Source organism: Sorghum bicolor, chromosome 3, assembly GCF_000003195.3.
Source record: "Sorghum bicolor cultivar BTx623 chromosome 3, Sorghum_bicolor_NCBIv3, whole genome shotgun sequence".
Lineage (NCBI taxonomy): Eukaryota > Viridiplantae > Streptophyta > Magnoliopsida > Poales > Poaceae > Sorghum > Sorghum bicolor.
This window is the reverse complement of record NC_012872.2, coordinates 4,055,608-4,073,463: the sequence shown is the minus strand read 5'-3', so window position 1 is coordinate 4,073,463 and position 17,856 is coordinate 4,055,608. Positions and strand designations below refer to the sequence as shown.

The following is a 17,856-nucleotide window of genomic DNA, read 5'->3' as shown; positions in this document are numbered from 1 at the left end:
TGTGACAGGATGGTATGGAGATGCGGCAAAACTTATTTGTGTATTTACTAGCGCACGAAAGAAATGGATATCGAAGATTTCTTCCTGCCGATATTATACATTATCTTGGTCGTATCACCGAAAGGTCTATAAAGTAGAATTTGTGAACTTATTACATCATGCTCTCCGTGACTATGTTTGAGTTCAGAAACTTTGCTTCTTTAAGATAAATATCACTTTATAGCTGGTATTTAAGTTTTATTATAATATTATTATTTTATTGTGCGATACGTGTATTTTTAATAAAAAAATGTTAGCTATCCCGTAGCAACGCACGGGCACGCTACCTAGTTAAAACTTAATTAAAAAATTACTCCATCTATTAACCATCCTGTTTAGATGCGCTAGGGCTAATTTTAACTAATTTTTATCTAACAATTAGGCCTTAGCATCAAACCAGCCCTAAAACTCTTGTCAAAATATTACATGACAATATTGGAGTCCAATATTGCATGACAATAAGTGGACAAAATATGCGCTTACCCTGTTCTCTTGAACTTATCAGACAGAATTAGTCGTACTTTTCCTACCACATAACAATATTTTTCTCTCACAATAAATCAGCATCAGCCGCAAAAACGATCTAGTGAGAATACATTTTACATAAATTGTGTCAAGGAATATATGGAATTTATGTTTCTTTACAGAAGTGAACAAAATCTCAAAGAGCCAACTTATCTTATCAACATGAGCGCATATCACTGCACAGCACGCTGCTCTTTGATACTATATTTTACACCCAATTCTAAATGGTTATCCTTAGCAACTATGGACAACGAAACAAGTCTAGTATCTGACATTCTTCACCACCATGAGTCTATAAACAGCAAACAGGGATGCATGCACAAACCAAATCTATCATCAAGATTACAAGAACAAAAACTGCTGATCTTAAGTCCCAATCCTTTATGAGGCCTGGGTAGCAACCTTTGCTCCCGCCACATCTTGCTCGGTGCCATCTCCATTGCCATGTTCCGCTGTTGGATGGCCTTCTGCTATCATTGGCTCGCCTCTAACAAGAATAGGCCCTTCACTCACCGACTCAGATCCATGAGCTTCAATCTGCTCTGGGATATCTGATAGTCTGTCATCTGCTCTCTTTCTGGAAAACTTCCTGCTCAATGTGCTTGTCAGTGATCTGCCTGGTTCACCTGCATTTTTCTCTATCACCTTTGCCACATCTTCTCCTGAGTTTTCTGCATATCCCACCTTGTCTGCTGGGTTTGCTTCTTCATTCACTACAATCTTTATCGATGTCCGCTTCTCGCCCAGCTCCTTCAGGTTGGGACGTGGAGTTTGAGGGAGCTTTGGATCAGGCTCTGTCACACTCTGAGGACCCGGAGTTGCAGGAAGGCTGGGATCAAGATTTTTGGAGCTCCCCTTCCTTGAGTTTCTCCGGAAAAAGGAGCCTACATTAAATAGACCCCCTTGTCCACTGCCTTTTGGTGTCGGGATTTCCTTTGACTTGTCAACCTCTTGGTGAATCTGTGTGTCTGGGTTTCGTGCTCGTCCTTTCCGGGATTCCCATGTCCTTGGAACCCCCGTGCCAGGGCGATGTACATATAAACCTCCAGGTTGTTCTTGTCCATCAATGTTTATGTGCTCCACTTCATCCATTAAGACTTTATTTTCTTCAGGAAGTTCACCAGAATCCACTTTGCTATAAACAGATGTTGATACTGGTACTTCAGTATCCGCTTGTTTCAATGATTCGTCCATACTTGATCTATTTTGGTCCTGCAGATACAACTAGAATTGAGTGCTCTTCTGCCATTTTGAAAAAACAACAACTAGAATTGAGTCCAGCAGAGCCCTTCTACATTTCAGGTTTGGACATGCCATTTTGGTATAACCCTGCAACCTCACTGAAGGCCACTAAAATGGTGTTGAAAAGTTACAGTAAAAGAAAATAGACACAATGTTTGCCACTGACCTCAGATATATCTTCAACTGTTACTGCCAAGTGAATCCTTCCTTTCTTGACATTATTCAGTGACATCCATTTGTCGTGCCTTTGTCCACCTCTCAGCTCATGTACATTAATGGTACATTGTCTGTAAATAAAACAGCGTCAGATGTATGTTTATTTCATTTCCAAATAATACCAAATTGGTCAGACCACTATAAAATAACAGGAAGTGCTAGATTGTCCTCTTTAACAAAAGCCAATTGAATCACAGCAACGGCCTAATAAGACAGCAGAAGCATTATCCTATAGATTTCCTTATCAAGGCATCATTTATCAACATGAGCTTAGAAAACAGAACATACCCAAGCGAGTCATCAAACATGGGGTCCTTATCACGAACTTCCATGACAAGTTCATTTGTTGCCTCCCACGATGTGATTGGTATTTTAAATTCTTCAAACCACTTAGGGGACAATGTTTTCCTCTGTATCTGTGTTTGGAATTTGAAAGGACCCAGACGACCTTTCACATAAGGGTCCGCTAGTCCTGTGCATTGGATCATCAAATGTGTTACACCGATGAAGAGTGACACAGAAGCTGCAAAATTCATCCTCACCGTTTATATCAGATGGCTTCATGTCAATTCCTTCTAAAATCTCAAGTTTCACATATGCAATAGGAGGCCTCTCCTCAATGCTGAACCAGTTACTTTCTGCAGAATGAAAAGAAATTGGTACCGTAGAGAAGATAACAGAAGGGAACTGAAAGGTTATCATCAAATAATTTACAAAATGGGAGTTTTTATTCCTCTCAATGATTTTAGTCAAAATAGAACATTGTAGCCATTGTTCATAAAACTATAAAGTTCGTTTAACTTTGGGGCATACCAAATTCTAGCATTTGCTACCAGCCTAGCACACACTAATAAAGCAAATGACCTAAATATTTCAGTCCATACTGTATACCATGTGAGAACTGTCTATAACTAAATTTTAACAGCACATCCATAGGAGGATTTCAGAATCACAGTAATTTTTAAAGATTTCTGAAACACAAGCAGAAATAAGTTGCTACCTACCTGAAGGAGTAGATGCAAATTTTTCCACATTTATGACTATCATATTGGGCTGCCAGAAGAAAAAAATACCTCAGTAAGGAAAAGGTACATGGAGAACCTTCAAAGGTAACCTTGAAAAGGCTTTTGAAGAAAGCAAAACAAACAAAAAATAGTACTCCATAATAAAAATCTGACCTCAACTAATGTCTGCCCAAATGCAGTATCCATCAACTTATCCTGGAAAAACAAACCCAGTAGGCCGAGTGATCAGTAAGAAACAGAATTACCAATTATACAGTAAGAAAAAAACTATAATACAGGAAAATCTCACCAGCCATCCTGAAATTCCTGGAAACTCAGTGACATCAAGCCCATGATTAATAAGTGGTTTCACAGTCATCTGAAAATAAGGCGGCTCCACAAAACATAGTCTTACACGGCCAAGAAATGGCCAACTCCGAACAAACTTCACACCAACTAAAATCTGCAAAAAAACATATTCTTGTGTTGAGTACAACTTTACAAGGTACACAATTAAACATTACATGTAGGGAAGAAACTGTTTCCTTTGTCTAATGAGGGTTTTCTAAATTTAAACTAAAGTTATCTTTATCATCTGCTTTTTCCATAGAACAAATCCGTATATTTATTTTTTATATTGCTTAACACAGTTAAAGATTGGTGGGGTCTCCTGTTTGTCACAACAAAAAGGGAGCATATGTATAGGCCCTTTGTTGACCAGAAAACTTTTATTGATTTCCTTAGGATTACAGTAAAGTTACAAAATGGCCCTTGCCACCAGTCTGTACAAGAAACTGTGTATTTTTGGTTCATAAGTGTTGGTGGTTGCCTTCGTGAAGGTAAGTGAAACTGTGCATCCTATTTTGAATTTTTAGCACTGCTCCCAATGATAATGGAGAACTTTAACAACGTAAAGCAAGCCAATAATAAATTATGTCAATTATTTCTGTACAGAGAAAAATAACATGGGACTTGAAAAAGTTAGCATCATAAGTCTTTTCCTTTTTTTTCAGCATAATGTGAATCACACTTTTTCGAAAGCATCACTCTTCCTAAGTGTGGATTTGGTGTTTTAAAATCCATTGTCTATGAGAATGCCACAAGTTTATGGCTCCTATGGCAAAATGGTTCAGCTTACTAGTTAACTTGCCTTTCCCTCGACATGCATGCTAGTTAAATGCATCTTTGCAGTCATTCCAAGTCCCACACTCTTGTGCAGCTGCATAGCAAGTACAGCACTCATATCTTCACCAGAAAGGAAATTCATTCCCAGCTCAAGAACCTGTATGAAAGCATTAAAATAAACACAGATAATTGTCAATTGCCCATAGAAGTAAAGGAAATATTCAGATCAAACAAAAGTGGTACCTACCAAATGGTCATCATCTGATGTCTCAGGTAGAACTCTCATGGAGGTAAAGATTGGTGGATTCCTGCCCATGTAAAGCTCCTGAATACCTGCTTTGCTCTGCAGAATAACAGTATCAAGTAAGCTACAGGGAATCGATGGATGGATGCCTACTTAACGAAACTAAAATGTGACTGTCATAGGAAAACATTGTAAAAGAAACAGTTTGAGATAAAATGCCACAAAATAGAGAATATGAATCAGAAAATCAAGATAAAAGAAGGAAACCATACGACTGTCCAAGGTTTGAACTTATCCAAGAACCATGGTATGATGGGCCGTAGAAGCTGTGAAACGATCTTCTCCATACAGACAGGCCACATCTTGTTGATTGCATAGTTTAACCAGCGTACTGATTCTGCATCAGAGAGGAGCTGATACATAAAACAATATGAGCTGAATTTAGACAGGCAGGAACAGTCATAAAAAAGCAAATAAAAAGGAGAAAAATGAAATTTCCAGCCTAGTCAACAACATTTATCCATGAAATATTTAAGAAGTGCAACAATCGTGGATCACAGAAAAATAAGGTGCATACCCTTCGTTGATAGGCAGATTTCATCTCCTCATGTTGTATCCTCTTCCGCAGTCTCACTGCACAGCGAGCATTTACCTACAAAGGAGGAGCTATTGTAACTAATTTCTTCTGATTATCTGGTATTCTGGAATCACACATGTTCAAGCAAATAACTAGATCATGATATAAAAGACTTGGAAAACCATGTAAGCAGAAATGTAGAAGTTGGAATGAGAAACAACAGCAAGTGTCATGAAAAGATGTGGAGGTAAATCAGGGGAAAAGGCAGTGTGGTTTAAAAATTCTGAATCAGCTTGGAGTCAGAGTTGATGAAGAGAAGGAAAATTTCATTTCATAATATATAAAATAAAAATGGAGAAATTTCTGACACAGTGCCAAGGTTTCTCAGCTAAATCATTTGAAACATTTTACATCTCGCAGGATGGGTTCTTGATGAATGTGAAATTACTCCATGGAAATCAGTATAGGAGGTCTTAAAGGGTGAAGGAAATTACTTTGTAGCGTCTGATGCTCTAGAAATCACAATATGATACAACAAATCCTTAAAAGGAGGAAGCATTCAATCATCCATGTAATATCACTCTCGCATGCCATCAACCTTATTACTAGTTGCTTGAGAAATTCTATCTTTGGAAGCCAATTTTGCATTTATCTTGGGGGCATAGAATCAGTAAACTGCAGCTAGACAAGGTCCCAATGAATTGGATTGGATTAAGTGGGTGCTGTGTGGAGTTAAACTTTGGCAGCATATGATGTCATGCTAATTAGTCAGGCAATGATAGCACGCAACAAGCTTTCATGGCTAACTGGTAAATAGTCCATACAACCATAGCACCCAGAATAGATACAAGACAGAGTGCAGAATGAGGTGGCAAATTGACCTTTTGGTTGCACGGGCTGCTGCATCAGAGAAGGTAAAAGAATTTGATGATAGAAACAAGTTTCATCAGAGAAGGTGAGGGAAATTACAGAACTACAGAAGCCGACGAAGTACGGACCTTGCTGAAAAAAGGCAATATATACTGGAATAGTATGATGCGGTACCAGAAAAAGGAGGCAAATCTCTAGTGTGTGATTTCCGGGGCTGTTCTTTCTTTGGCAAGAAAAAGGAGGCAAATCTCTAGTGTTTTAATGAGTAATACGTGAGGGGGGCAGGAAATAGTAGTATCAGCAAGTACCCACCATGTAGAGGTAGAGGAAGGCGAGGAGGTAGAGGAGGGAGCCGCGGAAGCCGATGGCGGCGGCGGCCCAGAGCGCGGCCAGCACCAGGCCGATGTGGTAGACGAGGGGCAGCTCGGCGGCGTCCATACCCGCTGTCCCTCCCGGAGGCGAAGGAGAAGGAGAAGTAAAAGGGTATTGGTTGGCAAGTGGCGGTCTGGCGGGTCGTGGTGCTCTGTCTGCTCTGCTCTGGAAAGAGGGGAGCCGCCCTTCCAGACCACCACCACCGCACCACGACGTCCGGGCAGCCGGGCGCGGACGGCGAGGACTAGTAGTAGTAGAAATTGATTTCTGACAGCGACGAGGGGGGCGAAGTGAGAAGCTAACGCGACATGCCGACCAGCCAACGGGCCAGGCACAGGCCCAACAGCAACAGAAGAAGAAGAAGCTGCGCAGGTGTCAGGCCAAGTGGTACACGGCCCGCACGCGGCACGCCTGGCGTGTCGTCACGTGCCTGCCGACGCCGCCGCCGCCGTGGATGAATGCGATCGGATCGGATCAGCCACTGGTTGTGGTGTGGCCTGCTCGTGGTTCCTTGGACGTGGATATAGTCGGATTTATATCAATCCACATGTGTTGAGGTGGATTGGAGCGAAATTTGAACTAAATTCTATTCCAATCCACACCAACACATATGGATTGAGGTGAATACAACAACGTCACCTTAAGAAATCCACGACTAGTAGTAGTAGGGTAGAACGTATTAATCAATTGATTATTATCATGCTCCATTATTATCGGCAATCGATTATTTCGCCTTTTTGGCATACGCGTTGTTTAGATACACCCAAAAACCCAAAACTTTACAAGATTTCTCATCACATCGAATCTTACGGCACATGCATAGAACATTAAATATAGATAAAAAAAACTAATTACACAGTTTATCTGTAAATCACGAGACGAATCTTTTAAGCCTAGTTGCTCTATGATTGGATATTGTTTGTCAAATAAAAACAAAAGTGTTACGGTGTTAAAATCAAAAAAAAATTGATCTAGCCATATTCTCGTGACAAACAGTGTGCCTTTGCGACGGAACGGCATGTGGAAACGAGTAGGCTGGGGCCGAAACGGCCAAGCCGGTCGATCCGAGGGGTCCACGTGGTGTGCATCGGATGCACATGGGGCCATGACGACAGCTGGCCTCCTAGCTCCCTCCAGACCTTCTCCTCCTCCAGGTCCAGGCTCCAGCTTGATCCTCTAGTGTGGCGCAGTCAGGCTACCGGACCACCAAACTGCGTGCTCCGGCCTCCGGGGACCGGGAGAGAGAGGAGAGGTCAGAGGAGTGGGGGAGCGCAGCAGGATGAGCGGGGAGGAGGCCGACGGCTCCAAGCCCCACCAGGGAGGCGTATACGGCACCTTCCAGGGACCGCCCAGCTACCCGCCCCCGCGCCCGCCGCCCGTCGGCTTTCCACAGCCCGCCCCGCCGCCGGGCCTCTCCGCCTACCACCGCGGCGGCTACCAGGCCGTTTCCGGTAACGCTGCTGCGATTTCCTTTCTCGAATTGTTACCCCAATTCAGTTTCTAGGCGTACCATTTTAAAAAATCTGGATCAAGTTGTTGGTTCGGAAAAAAAAACGCATCGTTTGATCTCAACTGTGTGCCCCTATTTGGCCACTCTCTTGCGCAAATTGGGCCCAGATTTGCTAGAACCAAAGGAAATTACCTTGTTAATTTTTTTTTTTTTTTTGAATCTGGGTATCTCTTTCATTACTCAGCTAACAGATCGTTAGCAACAAAAACAGCAATGTTTTCGGGCACAGAGCTGGACATCAACTCTTCACCCTCATTACACAGATTACCCAAAGCAGCCAGCTCATGAGCGGCTCTATTACAAATTCTACTGATGAACACACACTTCCAGGAAAGGAAATTTGAAGCAAGCAAGAACTTTGTCTCGTCTATCAGGTGTCCTACCACTGAATCATCATATGTGCATGACGTTAGGGCCTTCACCACCTCTTGAGCATCAGTCTCGACAATGATTCGCCCAATTCCCAAATCTATCGCCAGCTGAATTGCTTGCAGGCAAGCTATCACCTCGGCATGGAATGGGCTGAGGAGATTCTTAACTTTACCTCTTCCTGCGACCACTACATCGCCGTCACAATCTCTAATGAGGACACCCCAGCTACCTGACTTGGATTCAGGCAGGAACGAAGCATCACAATTGAGTTTCAGCACTTCCACTGGTGGTTTAACCCACCGCCCCGGCTGGCTGCATCGAGTGGGAGAGGTCATTGCTGTGTCTGTGCCCATCTCCTTCACATACTGTTCGACGCTTCTTGCAATAAGTCGGGGACAGCGCCTTTTGCCTTCCTCCCTAATTGCATTTCTTTCAGACCAAGTGAACCAGAGAGCAATGATCATCAACATCTTTTTCTGCTTTGTGGCATTCAGGATTATCTCCATAGCTCCAATAGCTGATTGGACCCGCATCAACTGATTTCTCTCAGGCTCCAACCCCAGCAAGTACCAGAGCTGTTTAGCTGCCTTGCATTTGAAGAAAAGATGTCCCCCATCTTCCCCTAGGTGGTTACAAACCGGACATCTTGTACTGATTTTCATACCACGACGGATCAGGTTGCATCTGAGTGGGTGACTATTATGTGTGAAACGCCATAAAAAATGCTTGACTTTGTTTGGACAGTTCAACTTCCAGATTTCCTTCCACACCCCATTAGGCCCAGCATTGCTGCAACCTTGTTGTCCATTGCACTCTCTTGATCTCAGCAGGCTTGCCCGTGCTACTTTATATACGCTTTTCACACTAAAGCTTCCGTGCTTATCAAAATGCCAAGCACTAGAATTAGCTCTGCCTTGGTGAATTGGGAGGGCCAGGATAATGTCGGCATCCTCTTTCCAGAACACATCGCCGATCAAGTCTTCATCCCACTGGCCTGAATATGGGTCCTCTTTCCAGAACACATCGCCGATCAAATTACCTTGTTATTACCAGGAAGTTAATCCACTTCATTTATGTAGCGACGGTTCTATACTGTAGTTATCTAGTACTTACCGTCAGACCCTTCTTGTCCTGTGCCCACTGTTATGTAATACCTGCTCCGCATTTCAAAGCATTCCATGTATGCTTACATCCAAATTCCATGGTTTTGTTTTCCTTCCTCTGCTTTCAGCTCGAGATTATGAAGCAGGTGTGCGAGGACATAGCCATGATCGACTTCCCTGTTGTGGCATTGGTTTTGGCTGGTTCCTGTAAGTCCTCATCGTTTCATTCATTTGTGTCAAGCAGCAAGCATTGTTGTTCAGTTTGATACTTGGACAGAGTTGCTGCTATAGCTTTGTGTCCTCCTTTGGTTTACTCTTCTTCTAATTATAAACCTCTTGTGCTTCAAGGTTCATATTCGGTTTCTTCCTTGGTGCCATTCCCTGGTACATTGGAGCCCTTCTGCTATGGTGTTCCAGAGTTGATTACAGGGAGAAACCAGGCTATGTCGCATGCACAGTAGCGGTGAGTAAACAGCTTGTAGTATTACACAACTCATGTGTTATGTGGTCCATCATCAACAAGATAAGATGGTACTAGTAAATAATCTCACCTCCATGCTTCCTCAACTTCTACTTCCTTTATCTGTGCATGACTAGCAGTAAACTGCGAATTGACTGAGAGCAAGCCTTAAATTTGATGTTATTAGTAAATTGGCTGCCTAGTAAACTTGGCCGTTGTTCATTCATGTTGACACTAGGCTCCCAGAAGAAGAAGAAAATATTTAGCTTTAATTTGACCTTGCTAGATCAAGTTGCTAGAAAAAAGTTTGTATTCGTACGGTCACCTAAGAAAATATATATAATTCAGTCATCTTGAATATCTTGGGTTCTTCAAAAAAATCTTGAATATCTTGTTATGGGGCTGCTGTATCGTATTCTTTTTTTTCCAATGAACTTTATTCCGGCTCTTGACCACTAAAATGCTTGATGGAACTGTTAGTTTGTAATTCATGCATTGAGAGTTCTAACTTGTAACTAGAGCCCATTTATGAATCATGAGACAGAAACGGAGCACTTCCAGAGATGGTGCTGCATTTTTTTTTAAGAAAAGATGCTTGTCTATTCTCTTGGTACTGCCAAAAGCTATGCAATTCTGTAGATGCCCTCACGAACTCTTCATTCGATCACTTCTGTACGAGTCATTTGTAAATTGTAGTTTTGAAATTTAGTGATTCTGATGAGAGAATTACTTGGTGTAACAGGCTATCCTCGCTACAATTGCTGTTATCATTGGGGCGGCAGCTGGAACTCATGTTTTTTTATTTTAGCTTACATCGTCTTGTCATTGTACATAACGTACATATTATCCATGCGTCAGATAATTCACGCAATCAGCATTGTAATGGACATTTGTTCTGCATTCGCAATCATTCATGTTTATAACAAGGAGAACAGAGACCTTGCTCCTGGCCATAAATAAATCAGACCGAGATGACTCCGCCTTGTGAATAATGAAACAAGATGAGTCTGAAAGAAATTGTAAATTTATTGTGTTTACGGTTATTAATTGTTGGTCTCTGAAGTTGTGTAATCAGGTTTGCTGGTAGCTACGATTTCCTGTAATCATGAGGATAGCCAGAAAAAAAAACTGAAATTATAAGAGGGGTGCTGATGATATCACACAATTCTCAAACAAGAATAAAAGAACCTACGGTAATTATATTGGCATGAACTTTGTTGGATTGAATAAGAGCATACCTGGAGACCTCCGCGGAATCCTGGAATATTTCAAGATAAAACACACTAGCTACGTAAGTAGGTTTGAAGGTCGTTGTTATTGAAGATGCCCAGAGACCAATAAACATATGGCCACTTCCTGTTCCACAGTGGTGTCATCCAATTGAGCTGGGGGATCATATGAATGATAAACGTGAAGACCGAGCCAACACTCGATACGTGAATGGAATCAAATTCGTGGTCAAGTAGTCGTTGCTGTACCATGCAGCCCCTGCTGGTGCTTGCTTGAGTTGGCATGTCATTGTGTTTTTATCTGATGTTTGAGCCCGTGCTATGTAAGATAAAAATGGTTTGTATCATTTTTATTGATGTGTGTTAAAGAAACATCCTGCAGAACTTTTAAGCTTAAACAAATCTGTGTCTCTTCATTCGGGAAATTAAAAAAAACTGGTAGTTATTCAATTCGGCTGGCTACTCAGTGTCTGATAAAAAAGAGTAATGCGTTGAACGTTCCTACAGATTTATTTTCCATTAAAGAGCTGCATCCTGAAAGGATGTAATGGTGGTAAGGTACGCATGCTAGAAAAAGAGTTTAGCGTCCACACACAAAACAACAAATTAAATGTACGCTACAACAGAAGAAGATATAGTAAGAACTCAGATAAGTTGCAAAATATTGAGCTCTTAATCAGTTGAAGATTTACATGTCTTCTTGTCTAGAAAAGAGAACTAAGGCATTCTGAGAAATAAGTACTATTGACTTCTCTATTGTTGTTAGACATAGAGGGACTTAAGGTGCCTGTACATGAGTTTGCTGTCGTGCACGGCCAAGTGGAGCTCGGAATCATCGGACCACCATTGCTGCAGCCCGTGAGCCTCCAGGAACTTGCTTGGTCCTTTGGCAATCACGTACAGCTTGGAATGCACCCCGGAATGCTTCTCCGTGGTGACGGTAGCAACACCGCTACGATCAGCGTAGAAGCAACAAATGTAATCGCTGCTGTTGATGTATAGGTTTGGCACCCATCTTTTAACCTCATTGTTCAGTTCTTCTTCTCCAACTTCAACTTGAGAGGCGGCTTGTAGCTCCTCTCCTGGGGAAACATTTGATGAAGAGCTGCTGCTGCTTCTACTGATATATCGCTTGAGGACACTGCTGGCTTTCTCCTGAATTTTTCTGAGGCCCGTGCCAAGTGACACTGACGGTGGGTTAAACAAATGGCACTCCACAAAGGTTCCATCCTTGGCCAAGGCCTTCCCAACCTGCAGAGCAAAGCCTGCCCCTAGGGAATGGCCGGCAACACACACATTGGTGCTGCCATGCTTGTGGATTGCCGATTTGAGCACCTCAAGCGCACCGGTGAACCTGACGGAACCCCTCAAACTGTCCAGGGCAAACAACCTAAGGTCATCTTCCAGGTCTCTCACCACAGTCAGCTGTTTCAGCACGGTCCCCCTGAGAGCGAGGACTACCTTGGGAGCACCTTGAGGCTTGACCACTATCAGATCTGTGAGGGCAGAGAGCTGGTCCCATTCTAGAAGTGCCCCATAGATTGATCCGTCTCTGGAATCGATGAGAGGGCGCACCACCTTGTATTTGAAGGGCTTCCACCAGTTGGGAGCGAGTGCAGCTTCACCAGTTCTGCTCTCCTGCCTGTCCAGCTCCAGTAGATATGCGGCCTGCACGAAGCATGACATTGCAATTCTTCTGTAGTTTGGATCTCTCCTGCAGAACAATGGGTGTGCGTCACAGCGTCAGTTTGCATACATCAACAGCTCTGTTCTCAAGAATACCAAATGCTACTGCAAGAGCAAGACCTCTACAAAACTAATAAAAGTAGTTGGAAAAAAGATGAAGACAAGCACGAAAGGAAAAGGAAATAGCAACAGCAATGGCACATGCTCTTGGGACAAAATTCTGGCTAATTTCAGGTATACATGTCTAGTATACATTGCAGCAGAACTATGTGAACATGAATATATTTTTAGAAGACACTTATGAGCGCTGAGTGCTCGACTGAATTTCTTTACAGCCTCGAAAGATGGAATGATTTCGGCATTAGTTCCTATGGTAAGTGCAGTACAGGTAGAGTAAATATCAGACGGAACCGATTTATACCATAAGTAATTCGGTTAATTGATTGGTCAAATCGAAATCTACACGCGCGATCGAAGAAGAGAATGAAGGACCAACAGGGTCCGTGAAGGTACTCCGTACTACTAATTATGCAAGGAAATGGAAATGGGGAGCGAGAGGAGCATACCAGCTGGAGCGGATGAGGTCCCTCCAGCCGGGGGTGGAGAGGTTGCGAGGCCCCGTCGCGTGGAATTCCCACGACACGGCGGCGGCGGCAGCGGCAGGCGGCTTGCCGGCGGCGTTGCTCCCCATGTCTTCTTCTCTCCGCTAGCGGCTCACTAGGGCAGGTGGATTGGCGGGGAAGTAGGCGAGCCGCGTCCCCTGTCCCTGTGGGGCACGGACACGGGACGGGAACTGCCGCCGATCCGAGGGAGAAGGAAAAGGGGAGGCGGGTACGCATCCGGCCGGACCCTTGTGAGCCTGACGCAGAACAAGACAGAATTAAACCCAGGCCTTGTTTAGTTCCGAAAAGTGAAAACTTTTCGGAACTGTAGCACTTTCGTTTGTTTGTGACAAATATTATCCAATCATGGACTAACTAGGATCAAAATATTCGTCTCGTGATTTCCAGCTAAACTGTGTAATTAGTTTTTGTTTTCGTCTATATTTAATGTTTCATGCATGTGCCACAAGATTCGATGTGACGGGAAATCTTGAAAACTTTTTGGTTTTCAGGGTGAACTAAACAAGACCCCAGACCCCAACGGCCGAACCCCAGGGCCCACCACCCAGGCGGGGGAAGGGTTCACCGTTCGCATGCCGCTGACAGACTCCGGGCTCTGATCCGTGACATCGTCGTTACCAAAAAAATTTTATAAAATTTTTTAGATTTTCCGTCACATCGAATCTTTAGATATGAAGTATTAAATATAGATAAAAATAAAAACTAATTACACAGTTTGGTCAGAATTGACGAGACAAATCTTTTAAGCCTAGTTAGTCCATGATTGGACAATATTTGTCAAATATAAATAAAAGTGCTACAGTGTCGATTTTCCAAAAAATTTTGAAACTAAACAAGGCCAAGGCCATGTTTACCTCCAAAAATTCTCTAAACATTTTCAAAATTTCACATCAAATTTTGAACGTATATATAGAACATTAAATATAAATATAAATAATTAATTATATAGTTTATTTGTAATTTGTGATATGATTTTTTTAGGCTAATTAGTTCATAATTAGACAATAATTGCTAAATATTAACAAAAGTATTATAGTATCCGAACCTAAATTTTTTCACGAAGATTTTGATTTTTTCTAACCAAATATGTAGAGAATTAAGAACACCAGAAATTAGTGCAAATGTAATTTTGATGGTTGAGCCCTCGTAGGAAGATCATGTAGACATAAAACTATTACGAGACCACAACAACACAGAGGCATAAGGCCTTGTTTAGTTTGCAAAATTTTTGGGTTTTGACTACTATAGCACTTTCGTTTTTATTTGACAAACATTGTCCAATCATAGAGTAACTAGACTCAAAATATTCATCTCACAAATTACAGGTAAATTGTGTAAATAGTTTTTATTTTCATCTATATTTAATGCTTCATGCATGCGACCAAATATTCGATGTGATGGGGAATCTTGAAAATTTTTGCGAACTAAACAAGGCCTAAAAGGGGGGATAAAATTACTAGTAGCCCTTAAACAGTACTCCCTATATCTTAAAATGTAAAGGATATACGAAGTTTAAATTTTATACCACAATATAAGGTATTAGACGTTCAATTCCATCTCTCATTTGTTTTTTGGCAGGCAATATTAAGATTACTTTTTATAACTTGGTGTCAGCAATAATATATAGATAGTCAATAAATAAGGAAAATAATAACTGATTACTTACTTCATTCTAATTAGTGAGGGGTCTGGAAATCGCTTGGAAACCTTATATTTCAAGACATATGGAGTATCTCATTCTTATCTAGGTTTTGAAACTATGAAATTGTAAATCTAGATCCATAAACTATTTAGAATAAGAATTGCAAATAAAATCATACTGCTTGTATTTATTTGTATGAATGAATAGATGTCACAATACATGTTATGAATGTTTTGGCACTCTGGTGTGTGTGGACAACAAAATATATATTAGTGAATGATGTGTGATTTGCTCATATGAATAGCTTGAATAAGGACATAAAATTGTATTTGCTAGTCAAATGTGCTAGTGAATGCTGATATGAACAACTTGCATAGTGAGATCGAATGCTAGTGAAGGATTATAGATATAGATATAGATATAGATATAGATATAGATATAGATATAGATATAGATATAGATATAGATATAGATATAGATATAGCTTATATTAAAGTATTCCATAAATCTATTAAAGTATTCAATCATGGTCCAAACCACCGTCCATCTACTCCCTCCGATTTTCTAAATAATACCGTTTTAATATTATCTTACGTTAAACATTTTAAACTTTAATTATAAATAATTTGTTTAAGTTGAGTCTGAAAATATGAAAGTAATGTAAGCATATTCATTTAATAATATAGTTTTATAAAAGTATATTTTGATAATATTTTATAAATACTTTATAAAAATAATAATCAAAATTATTTTTAAAAGACTATATCACCATCGTCCAAGATGACATTTTTTTTTTGAAACCAGAGGCTTCCTCCGCTGTCTCGATTGCATGCTCCACTCAACCGATGGCCACGTCATGGTTACGAGGGGCTCGATGGCATGCTCAGGTGCATCATGGCCTTGTTTAGGTTCTTTAGAAAAAAATTTTGCGACACTGTACCATAGATAACCAGGCTCAAAAGATTCGTCTCGTCAATTCCGACCAAACTGTGCAATTAGTTTTTATTTTTGTCTATATTTAATATTTTATGTATACGTTTAAAAATTCGATGTAACGGAGAATCTTAAAAAATTTTGGGTTTTTGGGTGAACGTAAACGTACCCGTATCGAGCCATCCAGGCCACTGCTATTCTCATCATGGACCGCTACAACAATGCCGTGCCCGCGACCTGCTTCTCTTCACTGTGGCAGGCACATGACACCACCATCTCTGTGTTTGGCGTTGGACTCTCCTCCTAGCGTGAAGACTGAAGACGGATGTCTTGCTCGCCTCCATAAAGCTAAATAATTGACTCCAAAAAGCTCTATAGTATTAGTGGACTATTGAGCTCGTTTGCTTGAACTTATCTGTTAAATTTGTCAACTATTTAGTATTATTTTTTTAATAGTAAATCAACAAATAATAATTTTAGCTATAATTTTTCAGAGAAGCGAATAAGTTTGTCAAAAAAAAGTAGATGAGTTATGTATGGTTTAAACATTTCTTGTGGAAGTCCAATTAGCTAGATGAGTTATGCAGTAGGAATTAGGAAACAATCTAAGCTAGTGGAGTTGTCAGAGAGGGCACGGGATTAATTCTGTTGCATAGTAATCCTCCGCCTGCAAAAGATGTGATTACGAGATTTGCGCAAGACCAGTTAGCGTAATTTTCTCAAAAATTTTCAAGATCCACCGTCACATTAAATCTTACGGCACATGTATGGAGTATTAAATATAGATAAAAAGATAATTAATTGCACAATTTATCTTTAATTTACGAGACGAATCTTTTAAGTCTAATTAGTTCATGATTGGACAATTGTCAAATAAAAACGAAAGTGCTACATTAGCTGAACTTAAAAAAATTCGCGAACTAAACAAGGCCTAAGTTTATAATAAATTGTGCTAGTATTTATATCTCCAACTAGTTTTGCTATGAAAATAAATGTTAGTGTTTTTTTATTTAACTTTAGTCAAATTTTAAATCATTTAACTTATAAAAAAATGAGAATTAGATCTTAGACAAAGAGAGTGCATTCCTTCATGCTCATGTCAGAATACCATGTGGTTAAACTAAATAAATCAAAATAAAACACCTACGATTAGCCACACACCGTATTCCCTCAGGCCCAGAATAGTAGACGTTCTGAGATTCAAAATTTGTTCCAAAATTATTGACACTATAGACTAGCAGCGTGTCTGACCAAACTACATGAGACACTATGATGTGGAGAGTTAAGTAAAATACTATTTCCTAGCCGGAGCAGCAGGTCCCTGGCCTGTTTAGTTCTATTTTTTAAAAAAATAATAAACATTGTAGTATTTCATTTATATTTAATAAATATTATCTAATTATAAACTAAATAGATTTAAAAGATTCATCTTGTAAATTACAGACAAACTATATAATTAGTTATTTATTTTATTTATATTTAATACTCCATACATGTATTATAAGATTTGATGTAACAAGAAATGTGAAAAATTTTGTAAAATTTTCTAGAAACTAAACAAAGCCCTAGTGTTAGGATCAATTGACTTGCACGTTGATCTCGATGAATATTTCTATAATGTCAACTAATATGGGACAGAGGGAGTAGGTGCTTTGACTTGGGACTAGCCGAATTCCACGTCACTCGCAAAAGCCTTGTTTAATTGGCAAAAAATTTGGATTTTGGGTATTGTAGTACTTTCGTTTGTTTGTGGCAAATATTGTTTAATCATAGACTAATTAGAATCAAAAGATTTATCTCGCGATTTACAGGCAAACTATATAATTAGTTTTTATTTTCGTCTAAATTTAATACTCTATATATATGCCGCAAAATTTTATATGACGGAGAATCTTGAAATTTTTTTGGAACTAACAATCAAAATTGTCAAAGAATAGAGAAAATGGTCAGCTGGCTACCTGGCTTTGCCACACCTGCGGTGCAGGCAGACAGCAGTCACTGACCAACGGACCCAACGCCTCGTGGGCCCCAGAGGTAAAAGGTAACCTCGTACTTGCTGTCCAATCCGACAGGTGTGCGTTGAG

The 17,856-nt window shown here is 40.5% G+C and overlaps 3 protein-coding genes across 4 annotated transcripts; 1 reads left to right on the top strand and 2 right to left on the bottom strand.

The window, feature by feature from the left end:
• On the bottom strand, nt 622-6,537 carry LOC8078780 (C2 domain-containing protein At1g53590). Its single transcript, XM_002455028.2, has 12 exons — nt 6,155-6,537; nt 4,973-5,047; nt 4,668-4,808; nt 4,399-4,494; nt 4,177-4,308; nt 3,337-3,489; nt 3,201-3,242; nt 3,027-3,075; nt 2,565-2,660; nt 2,311-2,494; nt 1,973-2,093; nt 622-1,776 (listed from the first exon to the last, which is right to left on the bottom strand). Exons 1-12 carry the CDS (start codon nt 6,278-6,280, stop codon nt 946-948), a joined length of 2,046 nt encoding a protein of 681 aa, XP_002455073.1. The 5' UTR covers nt 6,281-6,537; the 3' UTR covers nt 622-945.
• Nucleotides 7,298-10,706, top strand: LOC110434018 (60S ribosomal protein L18a-like protein). Of its 2 annotated transcripts, XM_021457499.1 has the most exons (4): nt 7,318-7,665; nt 9,328-9,406; nt 9,548-9,662; nt 10,402-10,637. In XM_021457499.1, the coding sequence occupies exons 1-4, from the start codon at nt 7,494-7,496 to the stop codon at nt 10,465-10,467; spliced, it is 432 nt and encodes a 143-aa protein (XP_021313174.1). In that variant the 5' UTR covers nt 7,318-7,493; the 3' UTR covers nt 10,468-10,637. The 2 variants fall into 2 exon arrangements, with proteins under 2 accessions (XP_021313175.1, XP_021313174.1); XM_021457500.1 differs by lacking the exons at nt 9,328-9,406; nt 9,548-9,662 and having other exon boundaries at nt 7,298-7,665; nt 10,402-10,706.
• On the bottom strand, nt 11,514-13,395 carry LOC8056523 (GDSL esterase/lipase At4g10955). The gene is made up of 2 exons (XM_002455027.2): nt 13,141-13,395; nt 11,514-12,602 (listed from the first exon to the last, which is right to left on the bottom strand). Exons 1-2 carry the CDS (start codon nt 13,263-13,265, stop codon nt 11,651-11,653), a joined length of 1,077 nt encoding a protein of 358 aa, XP_002455072.1. The 5' UTR covers nt 13,266-13,395; the 3' UTR covers nt 11,514-11,650.

What these genes read in the sequence shown, in the direction of transcription:
- LOC8078780 (XM_002455028.2), bottom strand. Translation starts at nt 6,280, where the DNA reads ATGGACGCCGCCGAGCTGCCCCTCGTCTACCACATCGGCCTGGTGCTG. An exon ending in ATTTGCATCTACTCCTTCAG is followed by an intron (nt 2,661 to 3,026) that starts GTAGGTAGCAAC and finishes TTCATTCTGCAG; the next exon opens with AAAGTAACTGGTTCAGCATT. An exon ending in CAGTTGAAGATATATCTGAG is followed by an intron (nt 1,777 to 1,972) that starts GTCAGTGGCAAA and finishes TTGTATCTGCAG; the next exon opens with GACCAAAATAGATCAAGTAT.
- LOC110434018 (XM_021457499.1), top strand. Translation starts at nt 7,494, where the DNA reads ATGAGCGGGGAGGAGGCCGACGGCTCCAAGCCCCACCAGGGAGGCGTA. An exon ending in CGGCTACCAGGCCGTTTCCG is followed by an intron (nt 7,666 to 9,327) that starts GTAACGCTGCTG and finishes CTCTGCTTTCAG; the next exon opens with CTCGAGATTATGAAGCAGGT. An exon ending in ATGTCGCATGCACAGTAGCG is followed by an intron (nt 9,663 to 10,401) that starts GTGAGTAAACAG and finishes TTGGTGTAACAG; the next exon opens with GCTATCCTCGCTACAATTGC.
- LOC8056523 (XM_002455027.2), bottom strand. Translation starts at nt 13,265, where the DNA reads ATGGGGAGCAACGCCGCCGGCAAGCCGCCTGCCGCTGCCGCCGCCGCC. An exon ending in GACCTCATCCGCTCCAGCTG is followed by an intron (nt 12,603 to 13,140) that starts GTATGCTCCTCT and finishes ATTGTTCTGCAG; the next exon opens with GAGAGATCCAAACTACAGAA.